Source organism: Dothidotthia symphoricarpi (assembly GCF_010015815.1).
Source record: "Dothidotthia symphoricarpi CBS 119687 unplaced genomic scaffold P153scaffold_14, whole genome shotgun sequence".
Classification (NCBI taxonomy): Eukaryota; Fungi; Ascomycota; class Dothideomycetes; order Pleosporales; family Dothidotthiaceae; genus Dothidotthia; species Dothidotthia symphoricarpi.
Genome location: NW_022985021.1, coordinates 473,050 through 490,689, shown reverse-complemented (window position 1 = coordinate 490,689; position 17,640 = coordinate 473,050). Strand labels below are relative to the sequence as shown.

General features: G+C 52.3%; 8 protein-coding genes across 8 annotated transcripts; 4 read left to right on the top strand and 4 right to left on the bottom strand.

The window, feature by feature from the left end:
• Positions 1-57: 57 nt before the first annotated feature.
• P153DRAFT_368219 (Rhodanese-like protein) lies at positions 58-981 on the bottom strand. Its single transcript, XM_033668460.1, has 2 exons — positions 610-981; positions 58-543 (listed from the first exon to the last, which is right to left on the bottom strand). The coding sequence occupies exons 1-2, from the start codon at positions 841-843 to the stop codon at positions 67-69; spliced, it is 711 nt and encodes a 236-aa protein (XP_033522027.1). The 5' UTR covers positions 844-981; the 3' UTR covers positions 58-66.
• A 928-nt stretch (positions 982-1,909) lies between these two features.
• P153DRAFT_294965 (uncharacterized protein) lies at positions 1,910-5,101 on the bottom strand (the record flags this gene model as incomplete). The annotated part of the gene is made up of 5 exons (XM_033663994.1): positions 1,910-2,728; positions 2,780-3,658; positions 3,706-4,167; positions 4,236-4,505; positions 4,562-5,101. 5 exons carry the CDS (start codon positions 5,099-5,101, stop codon positions 1,910-1,912), a joined length of 2,970 nt encoding a protein of 989 aa, XP_033522026.1.
• Positions 5,102-6,232: 1,131 nt separating this feature from the next.
• On the bottom strand, positions 6,233-9,083 carry P153DRAFT_368217 (uncharacterized protein). The gene is made up of 2 exons (XM_033668459.1): positions 8,000-9,083; positions 6,233-7,698 (listed from the first exon to the last, which is right to left on the bottom strand). Exons 1-2 carry the CDS (start codon positions 8,941-8,943, stop codon positions 6,444-6,446), a joined length of 2,199 nt encoding a protein of 732 aa, XP_033522025.1. The 5' UTR covers positions 8,944-9,083; the 3' UTR covers positions 6,233-6,443.
• A 382-nt stretch (positions 9,084-9,465) lies between these two features.
• P153DRAFT_294592 (pyrimidine 5-nucleotidase) lies at positions 9,466-10,258 on the top strand (the record flags this gene model as incomplete). The annotated part of the gene is made up of 3 exons (XM_033663965.1): positions 9,466-9,529; positions 9,582-10,043; positions 10,095-10,258. The coding sequence occupies 3 exons, from the start codon at positions 9,466-9,468 to the stop codon at positions 10,256-10,258; spliced, it is 690 nt and encodes a 229-aa protein (XP_033522024.1).
• A 331-nt stretch (positions 10,259-10,589) lies between these two features.
• On the top strand, positions 10,590-11,351 carry P153DRAFT_265578 (plant basic secretory protein; the record flags this gene model as incomplete). The annotated part of the gene is made up of 1 exon (XM_033662865.1): positions 10,590-11,351. A coding segment is annotated over one exon (762 nt), but the record flags the coding sequence as incomplete, so codon positions are not given.
• Positions 11,352-11,578: 227 nt separating this feature from the next.
• Positions 11,579-12,830, bottom strand: P153DRAFT_368214 (uncharacterized protein). Its single transcript, XM_033668458.1, has 2 exons — positions 12,692-12,830; positions 11,579-12,510 (listed from the first exon to the last, which is right to left on the bottom strand). The coding sequence occupies exons 1-2, from the start codon at positions 12,801-12,803 to the stop codon at positions 12,011-12,013; spliced, it is 612 nt and encodes a 203-aa protein (XP_033522022.1). The 5' UTR covers positions 12,804-12,830; the 3' UTR covers positions 11,579-12,010.
• Positions 12,831-13,081: 251 nt separating this feature from the next.
• P153DRAFT_432727 (uncharacterized protein) lies at positions 13,082-16,188 on the top strand. Its single transcript, XM_033672986.1, has 2 exons — positions 13,082-13,686; positions 13,771-16,188. Exons 1-2 carry the CDS (start codon positions 13,408-13,410, stop codon positions 15,928-15,930), a joined length of 2,439 nt encoding a protein of 812 aa, XP_033522021.1. The 5' UTR covers positions 13,082-13,407; the 3' UTR covers positions 15,931-16,188.
• A 912-nt stretch (positions 16,189-17,100) lies between these two features.
• P153DRAFT_387370 (uncharacterized protein) lies at positions 17,101-17,608 on the top strand (the record flags this gene model as incomplete). Its single annotated transcript, XM_033670641.1, has 3 exons — positions 17,101-17,160; positions 17,210-17,391; positions 17,482-17,608. The coding sequence occupies 3 exons, from the start codon at positions 17,101-17,103 to the stop codon at positions 17,606-17,608; spliced, it is 369 nt and encodes a 122-aa protein (XP_033522020.1).
• Positions 17,609-17,640: the final 32 nt, after the last annotated feature.

Sequence of the window (17,640 nt, the reverse complement as noted above, 5' to 3'; positions counted from 1 at the left end):
CAGTATCGATTCATTCTCTTCCCTATATATATACACTCACATCATACACTCCCCCCAGTCCACAACCTACTGCTTCCCCTTCGTAATCCCACCATCAGCATAATCCGGGCTCCCCTGAGCACCCAAATCCTCGACCCCACTCTCCGCCTCCGCACTCGGCTTCATCTCACTAACGCCCTCTTTCGGCTCGCCCCTCCCTCCAGGGCTCGGCGGCGACTTTGTCCCCGGCCCACCCTTCTTCTGCCAGTCATTCCAACTCCCCGGATACTCGCCCACATTCACATACCCGGCCTGTCTCGCCAAGCCCGCTGCAGCCCTGCTCCTGACCCCCGCTTTGCAGAAGAAAACTACCTCTTTGCCGAGGGGAGGTTTGGCGAAGTTGAACGTCTCCAGAAACGCCGCGTCGTCGAGGAGTAGCGCATCCGGGTGCGATGAGACGGGGATGTTGATGGCGGTGGGGATAGTATTCGCGTCGTATTCGTGTGGTTCGCGGACGTCGATGAGGAGGCGGGAGGAGGAGGGTGTTTCGAGGATGTTGAGGACCTGGGTTGTGTGTTAATTCCCTTCCAATACGACTCAACACCTCAGTATCACACGAGCAAAACTCACATCTTCAAACTCATACACCGTATTCCCCTTCTGTCCCGCAGCACCAGACTCCCACCTCTTCTGCTGCGCATCACGCGAGCTCACAACCCCACACCTCACACCCCCAATCACACCCCTCGCCGCGCCCCGCGAACTAGCCAAACGAATCTGCCCACCCACAACCGGCGCAACTCTCGAGGCGAAAACAGGTGCACGCCTGAGCGCCAAAGCGCGAACGCATTGCCTGGAAGCCATTGGCAAGAATGAGCAGGAAATTGAAGATAAGAAAGGGAGAATCTTCCGTAGGAGAAGATGGTTTTTGAGTTTTGATTGTAGACGATTGCTGGAAAGGCGCAAGGATGACGATGGATGGATGGATGGGGAAGCTCGAGCTCGGATCTAGATAAATTAACGCCGACGTCACTGTTCGCGAACAACCCCACGTGCATGCCAAGCCGCGCTCCGCATCGAGCAGTGTCACTTCAATTCTCTCAGGCGATTGCGCTCTGAAAAGGCAGGTTAGATTACAAGAGAGCAAATTGAGAATGGCAATGGGTATATATGCGTTCTGTTGCTCTATCGTGTATGTCCTATGTTGTTTGCCAAACAAAATGTTTCTTACTCCCACGTCACCCTCATAAGTAGATGTATCATTGACGCACTCGAGGGCAGAGAGCGAAGAAACGCACAACCCTTTTACACCCCATCCCATCCCATCCCATCGCATTTCCATCGCATATCTACCATGTCATACATCATCCATCCATCCATCCATCCTCCCACCAAGATCCGACACGGAGGGGGCGGGGGGTATCGATCCACCAAGCACTCCTACGCCCAAGCCCAACAACCCAAGAAAACAGACAGAAGCTCAACAACAAAAACACAGCAGCAGAAAGAAAAAGCAAAACGCAACATACACACACATACACACAGACCAAGACGACGCAAAAAGTCCACAAAGCAGCAAATTGGTATATTTCTTTTTGCGCCAATGGGGGAATCATTCAGAGCAACACACTCCACAAAAAAAAACGGAAGAAGGAAACAGAAACACCAGAAAACAATCAAGCAAAAAAAAAAAAAGGAAACTAACAACATGAAACACAAAAGATTAACGATCCGCACAGACACAAAAACACAACTTCGAAACACAAACAACCAAGCCAAAGCAATGGCTTTTGCATATATACGCCGTATCAGAGAGGGGTATAATTCTTTTGTCGTCGCACTGGATAAACGCGTAGCCGAGAGCGTGGGGTATTTCTTCGTAAAGGGGCCGGAGGGGTAGTACTGTAGATAGGAAGATAGGTGGTATCATTTAACGGGGAGGCCCAATAGGGGCCGGGTATCCAGATGCAGAATGAGAAGTGCCGGGGCGCCCGCTGTCCACGGAGCCCCGCGGATCGTACCTGGGAGTTGAGTCCCCGGTCGCCGCTGAAGAGGAACCAAAAGGAAACTTGGATTCATAACGCGGAGTTGGCATCGGCCAGCCGTTGTTGTGGTGTTCGTCGTCCGCGAGATTGATGCCACTGTCGTTCCACGGGTTGCGGTAGCTACCTGTGGATTCGAGGCTGGCAAGGGATGCCTTGGAGGCATTGCTGGAAGCATGCTTGAAGAGCGATCCAGGTGAGTTGGTGTTCTTGCGTCCCGCAAAGATGGATGTGAACGACGACATGCTGCCTGGCTTGCGAAGTCTATCAAGCATACCAGGGCGCTCATCATCGCCAAAGTGGGAGCGAGTTGGCGAGTCGGTGCTCTCAACAGCAGGTTCGGCTCGTTGAAGGAGCTTGGACTCGAAGAAGGGCAACGAGTCTTCGAAAGAGTCAGACTTGGGACGAGGAAGAGCACCACGGATAGTGTTCGTGTCCAGGCCATGCATGACGAGATGGTTGATCAGGAAATCCGTAGCATCCTTCAGCCCACCAGCGTTATTCCTGGTGAACCCAAGATGGATGGTCTCAATCTTCTGCTCCTTGCCTTCAATCGTCTCAGTCTGCGGCTCCATAAACTGAGCATCGACGACGTGCTGAGTCCTGAGTTTGTCGAGGATATCAGCCTTGAACTCGGAAGAGCGAATGTGCTCACTGAGCTCAGCGGAGGACTCAAAACCGATGTCGTGAGTCTCTGGTACCATACCCTGCAACTGGTTAGTTGACATTCTCAAACAAAGGTCATATACAAAACTCACCAAAAACTCGTCAACAGCCAATGGCACCTGGTACTCAGGGCCAGAGACGGTAACGATGTCACTCGCTTCCTCGGTGCTGGGGAAGGTGATCTTGCAGTTGAACTTCTTCTCCAACTCGTCAATCTTGTCTAGGCGCGCAATGAGCTCACGATGGTAGAGACGGTTGATGTTGATGGTCTCGGAGACGAACTCTGCGTCGGCTTTCTCGACCATATCCATGATCTCCTGCTTCACCAGATCGAGGTTCTGAGCGTTGCGAGCAGGTGTGCGGCAGATGACATTGTCAACCTTGATGTCATCCTCTTCCTTGCCGAACCCACCACGATCCATGGCGTTGGAGAACTTGACAAAGACAGAGTACTTCTTCATGATGCGTTGGATGTGCTGACCGCCAATACCAATGATGCGTTTGTGATACTGGTCGGGGACATGGAAGGAGATAGCAGCAGGCATCTCTTGCTCGACAAGGTCTAGACCATTCTTGGTGGCCTCATACTGGGCACCACGGACTACAATGTAGAAGTTGTACTCGTTGAAGCCATCAAAGACGATCTGCACGCTGCTGTGGCTCATGATCTTGTTGATCTTGCCATTCTTCTTACCGCTAACAAACTCTTTGTGTTCGTTGGCAAGCTCGATCTTGACGCTCATGTTGTACTGAGATTTCTTCACAAACGGAATGTTACTAATGACCATCAAAGCAGCTCTAACAGCATCATCGGACCCGTAGATGTGGAAGTTGAGTTTCTCGAAACTGACTTCAGCACCAGAGTTGATGCAGATGTCAGAAAGCATGGCGCGAACGTCAGCAGCAGTGGGCGGACGCTGTGTGGGATCAGGGTGCGTGATGAACCATGAGGCACTGTAGAATTGGCCAGCCTACATTTGTGAGCGTGTGGATCAATAGGTACTTGTGGACGACTTACGAGAGACATCAGTTCGCGCACGGTGCGCTCGACATGCAAGACATCCGTGCCCTGGACTCGGACAACACCACGCTGGACGCCCAGAGGTGGCAGCAGGATGTACGAGCCATTGGTCTCGATGATCTTGCGCACCTTGTCGAGACGTTCAAGCAGGATGGCATCGAGCTTGGTGTCAGTCACCATGACTGGCTTCACGAAGACCTTGGTCGACATGACCAGGTCGTGGAGGCGCTGCTTGGCGCGCAGAATGCACTCCGAGTTCTCTCCTGTGATGTAGATCAAGTCATCTGGTCTACGCTGAGCACCTGGGGGCGTGTACCCAAAGAGCCGGGGGAACGGCGGTGGGAAGTAGATTGCGGTCCCTGTGGCAGACTCGATCATCTTGATGTTCTTGCGCCCACGTCCACAGATCAGCGTGTGCATGGTTAGCTCGAGCTTCATTGTGTCCACATATCGCTTAAGCTGTGACGATTTTGAATTAGCTTGGTGCGCTAGTAAGAGCTTGACCGCAGGGGAAAGCAGCGACGTACAATCTGGTCAATCATGATCAAGACGCGTGTCTTGGCGTGCTCCATGGTCTCGAGGTCGCCAAAGATGGCGCAGCGCAGACGCGGGTCCATGGTGTCGACGTTGCCGTTGAAGCTCGCAGACTCGATGTCGGGCTGCTTGGGGGTCAGCAGGAAGATGTCGGCCTTTGTCGTCTTGGCGATGAGGTCGAGCTGGTTGAGGACGGCGCCCTTGACCGTCTGCGAGGCCTGGTCGAAGATGAGCTTGTGGTCGATGTCGACAAACGACGAGCGCTGTGCCAAGAGTCAGCCAGTGCGCGATGAGGCTGTGGTGCCAGGTGTGAGCCTACCAGCGAGATGGGCGTCGAGTTGAGGATCTTGCAGCGCATCGAGTGCACAATCTCGAGCTCGCCCGCCAGACACACGTTGGTGACGAGGGCGCGCAGCGGGCCCCGTTGCAGGCCGGGCAGCGGCTTGGACTCGGCCGAGACGACCGTGGCCGAGACGCGTCCCTCGGTCTGCTCGCTCACGTCGCGGCACAGGTTGCGCAGGTTGTCGACGTTCTGGGCGTGGACGGGCAGCTTGTGGGTGGGCGTGTTGTCGGCCGTGGCTTCCGGGTGCGTCCAGCGCGCCATGGCCCCCGGGCTCGCCCACATGATGTCGTCGGGGTCCGGGCCGACGAGGTTGGACGAAAAGGGCACGTTGAAGGACAGGTTGACCTGGGTGCCGGGCGGAATGGTCGGCGGCGCCGACGTGGCCGTCGTGGGGCGCTTGATGGGCGCTGGGACGGGCATGTCGTGGTTGGAGCGCGAGAAGGGAAAGCCGGCCGACGGCTTCATCGTTTCCCAGCCATGGCGAGCCGAGCCGGTGAAGTTTGATATCTTGTGCATGGCGGGATTGAGAAGCCCTGGGAGACGGACGGGCTGCGTGGTGGTGGAGTGGAGGGAAGGGAAGAGGGAGCAGTTGCAGTCGAGCTTGAGATGCGTCGAGGGCTGAGTGGGGCCGTGATTGGCTGCCTGCCAGCGGCCAGCCAGCCAACCTTGGACGTGGAAAAAAGCATCGCCTGTGCAGTCACGGTTGCGTTCCCATCATACGAGCACGCCCGCCTCCATCACCACCCTGTCATCACCACCCTCCTGCCTGCCCTATACAACCACCGTATCCCGCTCCAAAACTAACTTTGCGCCTCGATGCACTTGACACTGCCCGCCCCGTCCGCGTCGTTTCACCCTGCACCTGCACACTGCACACACACCGCCCAACTTGCTTCTGCCAGTGCCACAAACTCTGTTTGACCTCGCCCATGCCATGAACCAGCCCTTGGGCGACTACAAGCCCGCCCCCGTGACCACCGTGACCCCCCAAAAGCAGATGCAATGGCAATGCACCCCGTGCGTGGCAGTCTGGCTGTTGTGCACGCAGACGCAGGGGCGCCAACGTCCCTGCCGTGCAACGACAGAGCGCGAGACGAAGATTTTCGAGTCGAGTCGAGTCGAGTCAAGTCGCTATCAGCACCAGCATCAGCATCACATGGAATGAACGTGACCCCAGAACACGATGGAACTTACTCGACGGCGATGACGGATGGTCGGGTGGCCGTGCTCTCTTGACGCCGACTATTCATAGATAGCCGTACCGCGTTCCCTGAACAGAGCAGAACAACGCACATGCTCCTTTCGGCTGCATATGCACCTGAAGGAAGACCAGACCCAGACCAGACCAGACCAGATCAGCGCTGAGGAGACATGATGCCGACCCAACGTCCATCTCCTGTCCAACACAACACAACACGGCACCTCCGACACACGACACGACACCCTCCGATCCGTCATGCGGCTCCGCCTCGAGGCTGGCGCCACCTACCGGTCCGCTAACATAATCGATAGACGATCGCCTCCACAAATAGACGTGCACCTCTCCCCCCACTGATTTTCACACGCCAAGCCTTCCATATTGCTTGATCCTCAACCATCTGCATTCGACACATTGCGTTCCCACGCTCAGATTCACGGAAAAATAATCACGTTACACGTGATTGATTGATACAAATGTTCCACAACTACACTAACCAAGTGTGATGAATACGACAACTATGCAAGCCAAGTAATTCTACAAGGTGTTCTACACTCCAGGTTATTACAACCATGTACGCGAAACGCACGTCTTCTGAACAGGCAATCCTGAGAAACAACCTTTTTTAATAATACCAACTCCTCAACAAGACCACCCCCACTAATACCGTTGGCGTGGTGGCGCCGCATACTGCTCTTGTACAACATCTCCATCTTCAACGTATCGTCTACCCTGCGGCGCCGGCGCACTATACATGAAGCGACGATCATCAAAGGGCTCCTGGTGCACAATGCTAACCTCGCGGTAATGAGGCTGAGAAGCACGGACAAGGCCCGGTTGCACGCTCTCATGGCGAACATATCCCTCGGGCACTTCTCGACGAATAACCTCCGGACGCACACTGTATGCTCTCGACGACATATACTCACGCGGAGGGCCCATCTCCTCATACTGTGAAACAGAACGCCGCTCAATCACTTCTTGTGGACGATACTCCATCTCTACCGGGCGACGGGATGCTTCTCGTGGGCGATAGAGTCGACTGTCGATCATCTCGGGCTCCGAAGCCTCCACATATCGCCGAGGCGGCGGAGGAGGCATCATCTGCACGTCCTCCTCATACATCTCTGTGCGAGCTGGCGCACGCATTGTGGGCTCTCGCGTTACCGCGCGCTCGTAGAAAGGATCAACCTCCATCCGCCTGCTAGGCGGTGCAGCTGATTCCCTGGCGTCAACTGGTGCTGCATAGTATTTGTTGCCATACTGATCGACTACTATACGGCGCGGCGGCGGGGCCATGATCATGGGAGATTGTTGTTGCGGAAGGTACTCGTGGATTGGCGAGCGAGAACGTTCATGCATATATCGCGGTGCCGCTGAGGGACGTACTGAAGCCTCGCGGTAAACGGGTTGCTCAGGCCGATCCACGAAAGCATGTGATGCTGCACGTATCGGACGAGGTTCGGGTGCTGCATAGACGTCGCCACCGCCAACGGGAGAGTATGGCATGCGAGCATGTTGGAGGCTTGCAACACGCCGAAGGTCATCGTCGCGCTGTGGTCGACGTTGTGGTACCCGTATAACCGTGGGCGACGACAACTCTTCGTAATCACGATAAGGTCGCGGTGCTGATGCCGGTTCTCTGTAATAGACTGGCTGCATCCTAGCGCTCTCTTGTGGAGTCACAACCTCAATATCATTGGGTAGTGGTTGCAATGCGCGCCGCTTGCTAGCTGGAGCATCAGCGTAAGCCGGGAAATGGGGAGGTGACGGTGGCTCCTCTTTGATGTACGGTTCGGGAGAACGGGCTACCCGCTTATTCGCTTGCTGCTGGCGCCGCTTTTCTTCTCTTCTGCGTTTGCGAGGATTATTGAGAGGCGCTGCTGGACCCACGGGGCTTTGTTGACGAGATGATCTGTTGAACTATTAGCATATTCTACTTTCCAGCATAATTGACCATAAAGAAATGTCTATCGACGCAACGCCTGAAGATCATGTGTGGAGTCGTTTCCCGACTTCAGTAAACATAAGCTTCTTTGCGGCCGTGGAAGTCAAGACGTTCATACTTGTGTCCCCGGTGATGAATATGCTCCGCACATCTGCAGCGTGATCTCAGCAGACGTGCGATGCAACGACTACCAACGGGATTTTCACAATGGAACTCGATAGGACGAGTTGTATAGAGAGAGTGGTAAGGAAAAGTGATAAGATCATACCCGTTAGTCCCACCATTGCGCTGATTGCCACGGTCTCGCGCCCGTCCTCTGTTGGTTTCACTTGGACCGACATCGGCAGGAGGAGGCGAGTAGTCTTCCTCCTCCGTCTCTAGCAGCCCTGACGGCTCAGGCTCATATATTTCTATGTCATCGGCAGGCTCATACAGTTCTTCATCAAGATCGATGACTGTAGGCTCGACTGGACGAGACTGAGCAGCTACTTGAATGCCAGATCGCTTTGCCTGCGGAGTAAACGGACCTGCAGGATCAGCATTGGCATTCTGTTTAGGATCAATCTCCTCTGAAGACCAACTGTCTGCTTTGCTAGAATAGTACGAGTTTTCATCAAAAGACTCCACGCCGTCGCTGTTGTTAGTCGTAGACTGCAACCCAGACACAGGCGGAATCCGTATCTGAGCTTCGATCAGACACTTCTCCACATCAACGTGTGTTTCTCGCTCTTCCAAGTCATTGCCACGACCCTTTTTATCAAACTGATCCTTTAAAAGGCGTTCTATTTGCTGCCGCTTGAGCTGCAGCTCTGCCCTGATCAGGTGATCAGACTTGGTGAGCAGCACCGGGTCGATGCTCGATGAGACGGATTTGGCTGAGTAGGGTCGTTGTGTAGGGGGGACAGGAGAAACAAGCTCGTTGGCTGACGCGTACTGCTGACGCGAACTCTCCGGTCGCGGAGGGAGCAGTTGCGAGGCGTGAATGCCATTTGAAGCGCCGTTGGTCGTGGGCCTGTTCGGCAGCGTCGTCTGCGGGAGACGCGGTGCGACCTGTTCAATTACTTTGGATGGAAGATGGATACGCGGGTGTTTGCTAGCAAGCACTTCATCGCGTATCTGCAAGATCTTCTGGAGAAAATCGGCCTCACGGAGCACCTCTGCGGGTACTACGCTGTTGCCGTTCAGACGCGGCGGTGCTGCGATGGTCGACATAAGCGACTGGCGGGCGATGTGCCTTACAACAGTACGTGAAGCTAGTTCAGTTCCAACCACGTCCAAATGCGCGAATGATCAAAGTCTGGAGATATACAAATACAGGTGGGGTACACGCTGTTGTTTGGGGCTGATGTTGATGAAGGAGACGGGATTGGGAGCGAGCGGCCAGCGTGCAGCAGAGGAAAACGTGCACGCGCCAATCGAGGCACTACTCCCAATCGAGTCGTCACTTTCCCCAATGCTCCACGCACTGATGATGACTCTACTTTAGTCTTTACCACCCAGGTCATTGAGATCCCGGCTAGATCTGTTCTACAATCACGACGAGTCTCTCACATTTCTTTCTGTACATATCAAGGATCTGCTCGCGAAAAGCCTAACTGTCAGAGCACATACACCAGCACATTTATCAAATAGTTTTCAAAAAACTAAGTAGACTTGCCCAAGACGGAGCTCAAAAGACGCCATACACAACACACCTACTGCGACTTTCAACTAAATCCCTAAACACTTGTCAATATGGCGGAGGAGAATGAAAAGCCAGTCTTTTTCTTCGACATCGACAACTGCCTGTACTCGAAGAGTATGTACATCCTGCGATCATAAGATATCGTATTCGACACTGATTTTCATAGATCTTGGAATCCACGGCATGATGGCGAAGTTGATAGACGAATTCTTCCAAAATCATTTGAGTCTATCGCAGGATGAAGCAAACGAACTTCATTACCGATACTATAAGGAATATGGCCTTGCTATTGAAGGACTTGTCAAGCACCACAAGGTCGATGCCTTGGAGTACAACAGCAAAGTCGACGACGCACTACCTCTCGAAGACGTCATCAAGCCAGACCCTGAACTCCGGAAATTGATAGAAGATATCGACACAAGCAAGTTCCGTCTATGGTTGTTCACGAACGCGTACACTACGCACGGAAAGCGAGTAGTCAAGCTGCTACAGGTCGATGATTTGTTCGAGGGCATGACGTATTGCGATTATGGTTCAGACAAGTTCTACTGCAAACCACAAGCACACATGTTCGAGAAAGCGATGAAAGAGGCTGGAGTGAAGTCGAATGAGAACTGCTACTTCGTTGGTGAGTTAGAAGATCGAATCCTAATTCTAGATATGTACTGACATGAACCAGATGATTCTTACATCAATTGTGAAGCAGCACAAAAACGGGGATGGAAGGTTGCACATTTGTTGGATAAGAATGACAAAGCACCAGAACAACCCGCATGCAACTATCAGATCAGGAGCTTGCAGGAGCTACGAAAGATATTTCCCGAGGCTTTCAAGAGCTCTTAAGCATGGTGAGCGAGGAGTATGGTTAGCGGCTTTTCGTGGATATTGAAGCATCTCTATCCACGACCATGTAGAACACAAAGTTCGTGTGAGTTTTGAACGGCGCAACTTCATAAATTCTACGTACAGAAATGTTTCCATAACTCGACAATCGCAATTGCCAAATTCCATATCTGTCGAAGCTGACTTGTCTGATTGGTTTGAAGCTTGGAGGTAGCTTCGATCTCTCGTCTCATGTCTGAACATCATACACCACAAATCCAAAACTCCAATGACATCCTCAGCAACACCCACCTATTTCCAGACAATGTCTTCCGCTTCATCCCCTGCTCCTACCTCGACGTCAGTCCCGCCAGCCCCGCAATCCTCGGCATTACCCCCATCCACCGAACACAATACCAACAACTCCCAAACAACACAGACCGCTTCCGACACAACAACATCGAAAGTCAAGCCACAGCGCAAGCCCCTCCTCCGTCTCGAACTCCGTGACCTCTCCTCAGATGGCGCGCACGCATTCCTCCGGCTCCTCCACGCCTCCGCGGCTCTCGAACACGCCGTTAACAGCGTCCTCACACATCTATACACCTCTCTCGACCCCTCATGCATACCCCCCACCCGCTCCATCACACTCGTCCTCCGCGCCATGGACGGCGTAGCCTACACAACAGGTCTCGACCTCGACTCGGACCACAAGGAAATCCACCTCAACACATCGTACATATCCTCCGTGCCTGCCTCGCGGCAGAAAGAAGAGATCACAGGCGTGCTTGTGCACGAGATGGTGCACTGCTGGCAGCACAACGGGCAGGGCGATGCGCCTGGGGGGCTCATAGAGGGTATAGCAGATTGGGTGCGACTGAAAGCCGGGTATGCACCGCCGCATTGGAAAAGACACGGTGATTGTGAGTGGGATGCTGGGTATGAGCGGACGGGGTTTTTCTTGGAGTGGTTGGAGAAGGAACATGGTGGGGATGTGGTGAGGCGGATCAATCAGGCTTTGAAGGGGTGTAAATATGATGCTGATAAGGTATGGAAGGGATGTTGTGGGAAGGGGGTTGGGGAGCTTTGGGGAGAATATAAGGCGAGTTTGGAGAAAGGCGATGAGAAGCCTAAAGACTAGGTAGCAAAGAACGACCTTTCGAGCCTAAATTAGCACCTGTCTGCCTGTCTAAAGAGTAGTATGTTGGGCAAGAGTTAGAACTAGATGTACTATAGATTATCTTGTAGTGTTACCAAACTTGATGGCCTGTTCAAGACACGCTTAGATATGGGTGAGGATGGGCATAGTATATTTAAATCAATAGTCAGCAGTTGTAAATTGTTCGTGTAACATGCTCCATTAATTTGATTTCATGTGCTATTATAATCGGCCCTATGAGTGTCAAGTTGAGTTGCCACCGTTGTGGCTGTCCGTGGGTGAATTATATTACTACTATTTGCATGGTGACAATCTAGAGAGCTACGTGTGTGATGTTAGACAATATGCGCTCGCGTCAGTCAGATTGTATGAATCTTGAACCCAAATTGATAGCACATGTGTTGCGTCCACTGATGTGTACGCGCCAGTGAGCTAGTACTCGAACGTCGCGTCGAGTACGTGTGTTGCAACGCTCAAGGAGGGGTTCGGGCTGATGCTCGGCGCGCTTTCACATGGTATGGATTTCCCGTAAGGCTAACAATGAGCTTGCGCCATTTGAGCCAGCTCTGTGATCGCTAGGCCTCGAGACTCTCGACCTCATCTGTATTGCGCTTTCAGGTCTTGCCCATCAGCCTCTGCGCTTTGGCAAGCAACACGGTGCTTTCGCGACCGAGCTTCCTTTTCCCATCTGGTCCTCCTCGCGCCTTAGCCATAGTTTTTCTGAAGCGCTCTCTTTCTGCCAGCCTTATTGAACGCTCATTCTCTGCGTCGTTCCTTGCCTTTCGGCGTGCGTCCGCTTCTGCCTTGTTCTTCTGCGCTATCTCGGCCTCTTTCCTGAAGGGCTGTGAGCGCGGCTGTTTTTTTCTTCGCTCTTTTGGTGGCTCGGGCTCTGGGTTGGCCTCTTCGTCCTCCAGCATCTTCATCCTGTCTGGATGCGGATCGAGAGTGGGCTCTGGAACAGGCTCGGCAGGTTCGTTGTCTTCGTCGTTGACCTCATCGTCGCGGTCGTAGACGGATTTTCGAGGCGTCGTGCTTGCTTCTTCTCGAGCCTTCAGCTTGGTGTATTGCTGTTTCAGCTTCGCCTTGTGGATGAGGTCTTTCTTGATCTTTTGCACTAATCATCGAGTCAGTATCTGGTCGGAGAAGGTATTGCGGCATGTAAAAGGTGCTAGCCACGTGGCCCCTGTCAGTACGAAACCCTTCGCAGAAATGAAGGTTGCATTTCTGCTGCGGCACGAAGATTGGGAATCTGCACGCCACCATGGCAGTAAAATAGAAAGTTAGTGACCACTCACCTTTGCGCTTGTATGTGCCATCAGGCAGATTCGCAGGGCCAACAGAGAAGCCCTTTCTCTGTTTTTTTGCATGTCTGGCTGAGTCGTCTTCGCGTGGCCGTTTCGAAGCCATGTTGTAATTACGTAGTGTTTTTTGAAATTGGGGTGCAGAGATCGTGAGGCAAAGCGATTCGGAAATCTAAGACACCAAAGTCTTGGCACGTGATCAACCAGTTACATCACTCGAAAGCCGCGGCAGAGACTCGACGCCCCAGCTTTGTGCACCATCGTATCTCTGCTGATAGCGACCGGGATGCACCTCGTCAAGAGTCATTACCCGTCGTGTGACCTCTTTTGCGCCAGTCAAGAGCGGTGTAGAGGGCTGCCGTACTCTACCAGCGGCGATAGCAACCTTCTCTTTGTCGAGACGACCACGCGCGTCATCTGGCAGAACCCTGTCGCCATCCTCTCCGCATCTTGCGCCGGAGCTCCACGTCGTTTCACCTTGAGACTGACAAAGACAGATGCGCGGTGAGGTGGCCAGCGCATTTTTGAACAAACTGGAAACTTTTACTCATGTCATTCGTCGAGCCAGCAAGTGCTCCAACCACCTGATCTGTCCCCGCCCGGGTACCAAGCAGCCATCTCAGTGCTCCACGTCCATCACGCCTCCAAAAGCGCATCACTTCCGTCACAACCTGTATCTATGCTGTTTTCTGCGATAACTTGTCTTCAATATGCCTGTATTCCATGATTTTGGTGACAGTCCGCCGCGGCGGTCATCTTCACGTCAACCGACACTGGCTGCACTTCAAGGAGAAGGAACGTCGAATTTTGGATTTGACACATCACTGCTAGAAGGCGTGTGTGCAAGAGATTTCGCAGACTCGAATGTTCGCCTTGAAACAAGCCCTGATACATCTAATCACGAATCCAAACCATCTTTACTCGATCGAATGGAGCTGATAGAAAAGCTCAAGAGAGTAAATAGCCCTCCATGGCAGCAGCGGCAAAGTGTGAGTAAAGGTCGTCTTTTTGTATTTTCAAAGTAGAAAGTAAGTCATCGCTGAAGCGATAAGAAAGCTGATTTTGTGTCATAGAACGGCGGCCGTCACGATATAAACTCTGAACTGCGACCGGCATATCAGGGTCGCCCAAAGACTCCTCTTTCCCCGTCTGCTGAACTCAAGCCATCACGCACGTCTACTCCTGAGGCCTTGCGGGACCATTCCTCGGTGGGCTTAGCGATCGAACGACCTCGATCCGCCCTACATTCGGGAGACTTTCGAGAAAAGAAGGCAGACGCAGGATCTGACGATGAGCCTTCTTTGACAAATTTCCTAGCGACTTCGCCCATCGTGCCATGGAAGCGCTCGTTTCCAGCAGTTACAAATCTTTCTTATCGGAATAATGCGTCATATCCAATCAGAGATGTGCCCAGCTGCGAATTCACAGTCTCCCGAGCACGTGCGACGTCACAGTCATCGTCCAGTCCGTTTGTCTTCATGCCTCCAACAAGTCCACTTGTGCAGCAGTCAAACAACACAGACTTAGATTTCTCTTCGAGACCAGTATCCAGAGATGGTTCCAGAAGTCCAGAGAGGCACATCCGGCCGCAGACGATTTCTCCTGCGTCCTTCAATGAGTTTCTGTCGACTCAAATGGCAACGTCTGCATCCGGCACTCCGGCAGCACGGCATCTGCGGCACGGAGGGTCAATACCATACCAAGCGCATCAACCAAGGCGATCTATGACAGCAGTCAACCAGTTTCAACCTCAGTCCAACCCACAAACACCGTTTTTGAGCTCACGTCGACCTTCATTCTCCTCCGAAGCATCGCCTCTTCACCACGCCCCTATGGTCGGGTCCTACGAGGAGTCTATTCTACGCGGACGCATGTCAACTACACCTTCACGCCCCTTGAACTTCGTTGCCAAGATTGGAGTGCTTGGAAAAGGGCAATGCAAATCTAGTCTCAAATGTCCACCCCATGTGACGGTGCCTTTTCCCGCTGTCTTCTACAGCTACAACACTGGGAACGGCATAATATCAGACAATGAGCCAAGCCCATATGTGGGCTTGGTAGATTTGGAAAACTCGTTGTCTGCGCCTGAGGAGAATAAAGAAGCGAGCAAACGCAAGCGCCGACAAACAGTACCCATTCCAGAACAAGACGACCACGAATTTCGATTAGATCATCAGGACCAACAGCCGGATCGGACTACAAAGGAACACATAAGACGGAGGGAAAAGAAGAAAAGACGGTCAACATCGCCCAAGGCCCCACAAGGTGGCTGCTACCGGATTCCGCCACAAGGCCAGCTGCAAATTGTTCTTAAAAACCCGAACAAAACCGCAGTCAAGCTTTTTCTCGTCCCGTATGATGTGTCGGATATGGAACCAGGTCAGAAAACATTCATCAGGCAGCGCAGCTATTCCGCCGGCCCTATCATCGACATGCCGATATCTTCGCGCAAGAACCTTGGCACAGACCGACCCGAAGCGGCGCTCAGTAACTCAGACGATCCAAATGACCGTCCAATTCTGCGATATCTGATTCACTTGCATATTTGTAGTCCGTCGAAGGGCCGCCACTACCTGTATAAAAGTATTCGTGTTGTGTTCGCCAACCGTGTGCCAGACGGGAAGGAGAAGCTGAGGAACGAGATCCAACTACCAGAACCGAGATACAGCACGTACAAGCCAACCCGCGATTCAGTGGCACCGCAGACTTTGTCAGTCGGAGGACAATCCACGGCTGAGAAGGTATTGCGCCGTCAAAGTGCAGGATGGCACCTTGAAAAGCCACCGCAGTCATACGACCGAATCGATGGCTTGAGACAGCACCCACCTAATCCTCCACCTGCTGTGCAATTCACAGGCGGTCCATTGAGTTCATCAGCATCAGCCACTCTAAGTTCGCCTGTGCCACTATACCAGCCCATTCCTTTCAGTCTCACTCGATTAGCTGCCATCGAGTCGCGACCTGTTTCCCGTGAATGTATGGATATTGAGGAGTCGAGCCCTTTCAGGACACCCCTGACATCGCCAAAGTCAGGCCTAGGCAGCCCAAACAGTCAACAAGAAGGCACGTTTGGAAAACTTAGCAAAGGTGATGTTGGATATGGAGGGAACGCGTTTTCACCTCTTGGTAGTCCATGTTCACCACCTGCTGCAGGGCTTTTAACACAAATACTTAGGGGTTTGGAGTCTCAGCAGGTTGAAGAGGATGAGTCCACATTTGCAGGGCATACGTAGTCCTTGTTAGTGTTTATTTTTCATAAGCGGAGTTTCAATTTGCACTCTAGATCGGTTGTTCACACTATTAATACCCTCATGGCGTTGGTATAGAATTCTCTACTCACGTAGTTTTTGTATTTTCCAGGAGTTTCGACATTTTCCTTTGTCACATACTGTTGTTTTGCCTGCTGTGGCACGTCCTGCTCGGCTTTTGTATATGGCGTAGGATAGTTGGAGTATTACTACTAGCTGCTCGAGAATGATATATCATCATATATATGTCTGTTCAAGCCGCCAGGATCAGGCAGTAACTTTTGATCGTACTTTCCTAGTCATCGTCTAGTGAGGTAAGCTCACTTGGCATACGCTAGTAGCGTGAAGTAACCTTTTGTACGTCACCAAACCTAACATAGTCTGATTCTAAGTCCCTCATTGAGGAACACAACATCTACTTGCCTACCTATGAAGATCTTCTCGATAGATTCAAGGGGCTTTAGCATCATTAGACGTCGACACGAAGTACCAAGATATATATTCAGCTTTGCGCTCCGCCCCCCTTACCTCCAATCTTTTCGCCATACAGGCCCAACCATAGTGAGCGGATCGACTACGTCGAATTCTGATCATGCTCATAATGGGAGTCACTGTGCTATTGCAAATCCAGGGTACAACTTGAATCAATTGCTTACTTTCCGCGAAATCAGAAATTCTGCAGAGCTGGGTTGTATGATCGGTACGCTCCATTGTTGTCCGCGCGCTGTCAGCCCGCAAACGTGTCAGGGAGCCACTATCAGATCAGGCCTTGTGTAAAACAAGAAAGAGGGAGGGGGCTTAAAGTCCATTCCATCGGGCTTCAAGAATTTGACCAGACCAGCCACACTAGCCCTTTGCGGTAACACACGAGAGCCATGGCGCATTCCTGTGGTTGCGCAGTGAAGGACAGCGAACATGCAAATGAATCTGCCGATCAGCTCATCGTGTTCATTAAAATACGTCCTTCTTGGAAGAAGAAAACATCCTTGGCACGCATCATTTTCACCACAAGACGCGCACGGTGTTTAGATCCACAGTGAAGTATTTACTGCCTCTCCCTCGACTTCTTTTACAACACTGTTCCTCAACCAAACCCGCACTGACAGCCACTCAACTTGCCTCTCTCGAACCAAAAGGCTACGCCTACGTCTCACAATGCGCGTCTCCATCTCCATTCTCGGTCTTATGAGCGCACTTGTCGCTGCTGCGCCAACCGTATATATCTCTAATTCTTCTGACTTTCACTGCTAAATCTTATCACAAGGCCACCGGCGGCGGCGCAACAATCTACAAGCAACAGAACCTCGCCGTCTCGCCCCTCGGCACGGATAGCACTTCTATTCCCGCAAACGCATATTGCACCGACTTGAACAACATCTTCGGCGACTTTGACGGCAAGGTGCGCAGTCTGAGTGTGGAGAAGGGCGTCAAGTGCCAATTCTATCTGTAAGTACTTCTGTTTCTTGGTGGTTGTGTTTGGTTGAGAGGGTGTGGAGTAAGGTTTCAATTCGACGATGGGCTTGCTAACACATGTAGGAACACCGGATGTCCGACTGATGGCACGAAGAAGGAGGTTGGTAGTAAGGACAAGAAGGTTGAGGAAAAGACACTGGCGAAAGAGTGGGATGGAAAGATTCGGAGTGTGTTTTGCCAGAAGATCTAGATGGTGGCGTGAAGATATCCTGCAGGTGTCGA